This window comes from Leopardus geoffroyi, chromosome A3 (genome assembly GCF_018350155.1).
Source record: "Leopardus geoffroyi isolate Oge1 chromosome A3, O.geoffroyi_Oge1_pat1.0, whole genome shotgun sequence".
In the NCBI taxonomy this organism is placed as follows: Eukaryota; Metazoa; Chordata; class Mammalia; order Carnivora; family Felidae; genus Leopardus; species Leopardus geoffroyi.
In genome coordinates this window covers 42,216,630-42,224,076 of record NC_059336.1, presented here as the reverse complement: position 1 = coordinate 42,224,076, position 7,447 = coordinate 42,216,630, and the positions used below count along the sequence as shown (strand labels likewise).

Sequence of the window (7,447 nt, the reverse complement as noted above, 5' to 3'; positions counted from 1 at the left end):
GGGGCAGGGAGGTTGTTTGTGGGGTGTCAGTTTGCCTTTTGCTCTCTCCTCATGTTGCGACAGATAGGCCCCCAGGAGACTAAAACCAATCAATGACCTCAAATCTCCTGGATGGATGAGAACGGTTCTGGTGAATGGGAGCCAGGTGCGGCCAGGAGGGCCTGGAACCAGGAGCCGCATGCTCAGGGAGTGAGGTTAGATGCATGAGGCCAGACAGACGGGGCTTTGGTAGACTGAGGGTGTCATGGGGGTGCTGGGTGTTTCAAGGGATAATGGGGGTTGCCAGTAAGTGAGAAGCAGATAGAAACAGAGGTAGGATGACGTCTCTTACCTTAAAATTGTGCCCTGGATACTGCCTGAAATATTTCATGGAATACAGTAATAATGAGGGAGCATAAGCCAAGCTGATACCCCATAAGCCCATTCCCCTCCCCCCCCCCTCACCAACGGGATATGTGTGACATTCTTCAGGCACTCCTGGCTGCCCAAGAACAAAGAAATAGGAAAAATTTTAATTAAATTTAATCTTATCAATCACATCAATAGCCTAGCCTCCAGAAACCCATAAATTCAGTTTCCCGGAGCCCTACCATCACCCTCCCCTCCATAGTGATGTGGATAACAAAGGCAGGAAGGAAATGGTAGGTAAAATTAAATTTCCTTATAACCTGCAGCCCATTGACAAATACTTGAGACAGACAGAGTATGACACTCCTCCAGGAATGAGAAGACTCCCTATTGCTTAACATTAATTCTTTGCTAGAGGAAAAAAAGAAACTTAGCTTGACTATTGCCAAGCTAGGCCTCTAGTATCTTCGGAGTCCTCTTTAGCATATGAAAATCCTTTTGGAAACCTCCATTTTGCTTTACCACCACCCCCCCCCCAACTGAATATTATATAATCAGCCACTCACAACCCCAGTGTAGCTCTTTCTGCCCACAAGTCCTGTCCCATGCTTTGTTTAACAATATCACCTTTCTGCACCAAAGACGTCTCAAGAGTTCTTTCTTGGCTGTCAGCTCTGGACCCCCACCACCGTTCCAAAACCACATCAATAAGACAAATAGACTGGTGGGTTTGCGTTTGGGGGGCTTTTGGGGGGGGTACCATTTTACTTGATGGTAAATTCCCATAGGAATTTGGCAAAAACATATTCACCCCAAGTCACAGTGGATGCAGCTGGAAAAATGACCCTGGGGTCCCAGTCTCCAACTTGTCATTAATGCCCTCCTCCTCATGCTTGTGGGATGAACAGACCACCGAAAACTGAGGAACCAACCCCATTTCCAGGCCCCTCCCAGACTTTTGATACCCCAAGGTGAAAAATGTCTTCAAAAAATTTTGAAGCCAGAAATTGTGAATTTTTTTGACTACAGGCATTTTAATTACACGTAAACAAAGACCCACAGCTACATAAAAAGAATTACACCAGGGATACACAATCAAAGCAAATTTCCAATTAAATGTAGAAAAACTTGTGGGCCAATTGGCTCACCAGATTTCTTCACACATCACCCTTGACTGGGGGGATTTACATGGGAAGAGGAGATTCAAAGTTGAAACAGAAGTCGAGAAATAACCCACAGGCTTTTCTTTCCCTCTGTCTTTTGACTTGACAGCACATATGAAGGGGAAACTATTCTACTACAAATATTTCATAAGCTACTCCACCCTTATTACATATACACATACTTATTTAAAATTTGGGGAGAGGTAAATCAATCATTTAGAAGAAAAAATTATTCAGTGGAAATAATGGGTGAAATTTTTTTAAGTTTATTTCAGTAATCCCTATGCCCAAAGTGGTGCTTGAACTCACGACCCTGAGATCAAGAGTCACATACTCTTCCAACTGAGCCAGCCAGGTGCCCCCGTGAAATTTTTTTAAAGAGAAAGAGGCATAGTCCAAACGTCTATGAGTCTAAACAGCTCCCCCACTCCCACCAGCTTTATATCCCAAAGGCATCAAATATTAAAAGCGACAACAATCCTAGACAACAATCAGCAAGAATACTCCTTGATGATATAGCCCCGTTGGATATATTATAACACTGCAAATGGCCAGAGAGACAAATAATTAGAAAACAGCATGTCCAAAGGAAGACTTATGACCTACCAAGTTTATATAAGGAGCCAAAGAGCTGGCAAGAATTACCATTTGGAAATAATACAAACAAACCATCTTCTATATGCATCCCTGCATAAAAGAAGATTCTCTAGGCTGAAAAATAATCTCTGCTTTCAGTTCTCCCACTCGAGCCAAACATCGCCCTGCTGCAGAAAACTGAGTGGAAACCCCTTCCTTCATCTCCGACCGCTGGCCCCGAGGGCCCAGCCCTCCTGTAAGGTAACAAAGCCTCGAAACCAAAGTTAGGAATTAGGGATATGTATTTTTGTTGTTGTTGTTATTTCACTTCTTTTTCTTTATTTCTTGATGTTTCCTTTCTATTTGCAGGTTTGTCTACTTGCTCATTCACAGAAGAAGTCAATATCCTGGGGGAAAAAAAAAGCAAAACAAAAACAACAGACAAACAAACAAACAAAGCAAAGATTGAACTGAGCAGACAGGCCCAGAAAACAGATATCGTTTATTTAAAAATCACAGGTAATCAAAGGGAAATTTGGATTTAAAGTAAGGATGAACCCCAAAGAGTATAACATAATTATCACTTTAAGTCAAAAACTACTTAAAATGAAGGTTCTCAAACACACTTCAAATTTGTGGTTAGTTGACACATTCAAGTTCAATGCTTAGAAGCAATGACAGGTGAGCCCGGTGTGTGGGTTGGGCAATGTTTTGAAGTTATTTCATGCAGCAATTAGCTCCAGGAGAATCTCTTCAAAACAACCACCCTGCAAAGTAGCTCAAAGGGGATCTTTTATTTCTGTTCTGGGGTTTGCAAGACCCCCGGGCATTGGAAAGAGTATAATTTCTTTTTCAAACATAAGTAGAATCTATTTACCACAGAAATAAATCATCCAAAGATTTCTTTTTCCAGAATGTTTCGATTTGATTAAATATAGGCGCTAATTGGGGCGCCTGGGTGGCGCAGTCAGTTAAGCGTCCGACTTCAGCCAGGTCACGATCTCGCGGTCCGTGAGTTCGAGCCCCCCGTCAGGCTCTGGGCTGATGGCTCAGAGCCTGGAGCCTGTTTCCGATTCTGTGTCTCCCTCTCTCTCTGCCCCTCCCCTGTTCATGCTCTGTCTCTCTCTGTCCCAAAAATAAATAAACGTTGAAAAAAAAAATTTAAAAAAAAATATATATAGGCGCTAATTTTTTCCTAGCCCAACTGTTTTAGTAGATAAATGTAACCATCAGTTAAGAACGCACTCTTATTTTCTTTGTGACATGGCCTCCTCTATTTTATTTTCTTTGTGACATGGCCTCCTTTCTAGGATAACTTGTATCTAAAAACAAAAGGGGGGTGGGGGGGGTGGGGAAAGTTCACTACTCTTTCAATACTGAGAGTAGGTGTGAATGCGCTCCCAAACCTCCCTGTTTCAAGGAAGCCCTCATTGAAAGTAGGGGCATTTGCTCCATGCATCTTGTAAGTGACATGATGCATTTTTAACACCTGCCTGCATTACCCCAAGATCTGAGTCTTTCTCTGGCCTGCCCTGAGCCCTGAGACACTTACCGTGGTGGGGACTTCCTTGGTGGCTTCTTGGTACACATGTTGCTCCTCTACCAAGCTGCTGGGGAAATACCCCACAGTTCCCATCTCATCCTCCTGGCCATCTCCATAAACCTGAGTGTCCAGAAGAGTAACAGTTAGGGGAGGGCGGATATGAGCACACTTCTAGAAAACCCACTGGCATCACATTTGTTACTAAGTGCTTCGCTTCCCCCTCTGGGTTGGGAGTGGGGGTGGGGGTGGGGGCCTGGGACCCAAATCTGAAGTTCACTCACAGCAACTAAGTCAACCCACGGAAAGCATGTATCTGTTTTTCTGTGGCCTGGTCTTACCAGTCTCACTTAGCATTCCTTTACTTTATGCAATCTTGTGAGCTGCCCGTAAACGAAATCGATAAATTTTGTAAAAAGTGAATAGGCATTTTGACTCTAAAGGACTGTCACTTCTCAGTTGTTAAAAATTCAAATGCACAGATCCTTGAGTGAATTTAAGAATTAATCCTTCATTACTTGAGAATCTATCTGTGAGGCTGCAGACGAGGAACAGGAAATCAGTCCTGCTTCGTCCCTCCCCGGGGCCCACCCCTGCATATTTGCGCCGAAGAAAGCAGATTCTCTGGAATTGAAGCGGGTGTGAAAGCTTCCTTTAAAATATTGAAGCCGAGACTGACTGCCAACACGCATGCGTTTTACTTGGCAAATCCGCTCATTTTTGAGTAAGTTTCAAACCCTTTGAGGCATTCAAGCCCCTGTGCGGTTAGCTGGTCCTTGCCAAAACATCACATACGCCTACATTTGGCTTTGTTACGGAATTGTCTTTGTTTCTTCCACATGCAATAAAAGCAAATATCTGTGAATTTGTGCACTTGTCTGCCATCTCTCCATTGTTCTAAGGAGCTGGTTTTAAACATTACAATGCATTGAAGGTAAGTCCCAGAGAAAAAGTTAAGAGCACCGTATGTCAAGATGTATGTGTATTTGTAAGAATCTCCTCTTACACTGCCAGCCCAAAATTCTCCAGCTCCATTTTCTTTTACCAGCTTTGAGTAAACATAAATCTGCTGCCCTTTTTTAACATTAATGAACCTACAGTCGGGGGCATTGAAATCTTCTTGAGCTCTGGCCAGAGAAATAGTATCTGGAAGAAAAACAAAAACAAGAACAAAAACATTGCAATGACTACATTTTCGTCTCCTGGAATTTATAACAGTAAAAAGGCCAAGCTTATCAGAAAACTTGGAAATCATAGTGATTAATAACTTCCGGCTCACAGCTCCTGTTTAGTTCAAGAAGAGTAATCTATCCAAGGTATTAAAGCTATATCCAACAGAATCTTAACCAAGTAAATTCACCAAAGGTACAGACCAGGAGAAACAACGCTAACACACACGTCAGAGAAGATTCACTTAGAGCCCTATTAGATTTCACGCTGTTAGTGGATTTTTTTTTTTCAATTATATAATGGAAAGATAATGAAAGGCATAAGAAAAGTCCTTACACACACACTCGTCATCTGCACACAGCTTCTTGGAAGCAAGTCTGTCCATAAATATTCCGTGCACGGCACATATGGCCACAAGACCGGGGAGAGAAAGTAATAAGAGTCTTGCCATCTTCCCTTTTTGCTGTTTTTGCTATCGTTCTTTAACTAGAAGTGGAAACTGACTGCAGTGGTTCCTGTCTTTTATGTGGAAGCCAGACATCTGGGCAAGTCCCCCCGGCCAATGGGAAGGTGCCCACCGTTCCTTCCTCTGCTTTCATAACATCTCCTGGGCTCCAGGAGCTATTTTGCATCTGGTTTTCCAAAGAGACTCAAAAGCTGTGCCCTTTTTTATACACAAATGATATCCAAAAATGGTCCACCATTGCTTTAGCTGTGGCATATCACATCAGCAAGGCATTGTGCAAAGAACTATGAGAATTTTAAATTGTTTAAAACAATTTTTTTAGCTCAAGTCTCATATTCTCTCAACTTATAAGCAAAGATGTACTGACTCAAGGAAATCTGCTGAAAATGTGAGATCTATATCCTTAGTACACATATTTTCATTGGAACAAATCCAATTAATAAACACCTTTATGGGGCACCTGGGTGGCTCAGTCGGTTAAGCGTCTGTCTTTGGCTTAGGTCATGATCTCGTGGTTTTGTGAGTTTGAGCCCCGCGTCAGGCTCTGTGCTGACAGCTCGGAGCCTGCTTCAGATTCTGGGTCTCCCCCTCTCTCTCTGCCCCTCCCCCTGCTTACACTCTGTTTCTCTCTCTCTCGAAAGTAAATAAACACTAAAAAAAATTAAAAATAAGCACCTGGGTTCATATAATAGATAAACTGAGGATGCTTAAGTTTACAAATCATTTATGATAGGATTCTCGGAAGTCACATCTGTCCTGGGGCAGACATGGTTTGTAACACATGAGCTGTTATCACATCTAGACCCTACGATTGGGGAAAGGAAGGGATAGGCGGGATGGAAAGAAAGGAACAGTCTCTTTTTTCCTCCCTGAGATCTCTGAAATTCAGTCTCAAAATGCTCATGGATAGAGAAAGGAGAAAGCAAGAGGTTTCCGTTACGGCCCTTCTCCCTGCTTCCGGGAATCTTTCCCATGGAAAGAGGGGCACTACTAGAAATCGCCAGAGTTGAAGTGCGAATACACAGCTCCATCTACTCAACAACTATTTCCTGAACACCTACTGTGTGCCAGGCACTGTTCTAGGCACTAGAGATATAGCAGTGAATAAAAAAGGCCCTGGCCCCAAGGATTTACTTTCTCTTAGGAGAGACAGATTTTAGATAACTGCTTTTTATAGTGTTTGGGGCTGGTATCTCTTTCATAAGGTGCACCCCACCTCCATTGTTTCTAGAACGGAAGTCCCTGTCAGGATGCCCTGTCCAACTTGGCTGATGATGAGATCTCAGAGCAGAACCTCTTCCTCCCTCCCTCCAAAGATGAGGGACAAGCATGCAACTTACAAAATAGTTTTGTACAAAACTGGGGATAAACTGGTAAAGCAAAAATACTCATAGTATAATAAAAGGGTTTCCTTCGGGGGTGGGTATGTATGCATGTGTGTGTGTTATTATCAGGGGGCGATCTTTTCTACAGCTGGCCCAGATTTGGAAGCTTGTTTAATTCAGCGTCTTCATTGTAGATGAAGCAACCGCGGCCCAGCAGAGGCCAGAGTCACCTGTCTTAACCACCCCATCTAAAGCTTCCCCAGCAGGACTGTGTCCAGAGCTGTCTCCATTCATCCACTGTCACATTAGAATGGAGATGTTACATTCCTCATTTCCTGTTTTACTTCGAGGAAAGGATGAGTTAGAAATCATTTCTGAAAGCAGACTGCCAGGGCACTTTTCCTTCCTATAATCTAGGGGCCTAAGAGGGTCTCTGGGAAAACTAAAGCATTGATTAAGTCTTCTTAATCCCGATTGGGCAGCTGTTTTCCAGACCGTTACAGTCTCAAGCCAGCCCTCAACAGGAGAGTTAAAAGACAATTGCCATTTAAGAGGCACTTAACAGAAATGGGGGCTGCACAAGCTCAGATTGCCGCACCGTGAACAAGCCGCCGCAAAGCGGAGGGAAACGTTGAATAAAGCCACAACCAAGCTATCACGACAACTTAGCAAACCAAGGCTGATGCTAACACAAAGCCATTATTGGCCATTCGAAGGTTAGAGAAGTAAAGAAAAGAGATGTCAAGCCTGTTGAGCGCATACTGGGTAGGCCTGAGATGTCCTAGCATTCTGTAGTGGGCAGAGATGGGATGGAAGTCACAGTTTTGCTTGCACATGGGAAGTTAAACTTACAATAACT

The 7,447-nt window shown here is 43.2% G+C and overlaps 1 protein-coding gene across 1 annotated transcript; it reads right to left on the bottom strand.

Moving 5' to 3' along the window:
- Positions 1–1,355: 1,355 nt before the first annotated feature.
- OTOR (otoraplin) lies at positions 1,356–5,285 on the bottom strand. Its single transcript, XM_045443778.1, has 4 exons — positions 5,134–5,285; positions 4,634–4,773; positions 3,640–3,750; positions 1,356–2,494 (listed from the first exon to the last, which is right to left on the bottom strand). Exons 1-4 carry the CDS (start codon positions 5,246–5,248, stop codon positions 2,471–2,473), a joined length of 390 nt encoding a protein of 129 aa, XP_045299734.1. The 5' UTR covers positions 5,249–5,285; the 3' UTR covers positions 1,356–2,470.
- Between the last annotated feature and the right edge of the window lie 2,162 nt (positions 5,286–7,447).

Bases quoted from the DNA above. Each gene is read 5' to 3' on its own strand.
- OTOR (XM_045443778.1), bottom strand. From the start codon at position 5,248: ATGGCAAGACTCTTATTACTTTCTCTCCCCGGTCTTGTGGCCATATGT. The intron at 3,751-4,633 runs GTAAGAGGAGAT...CTGGACACTCAG, and splicing joins GAGAATTTTGGGCTGGCAGT to GTTTATGGAGATGGCCAGGA. The intron at 2,495-3,639 runs GTAAGTGTCTCA...TTTTTCCCCCAG, and splicing joins CCAAGGAAGTCCCCACCACG to GATATTGACTTCTTCTGTGA.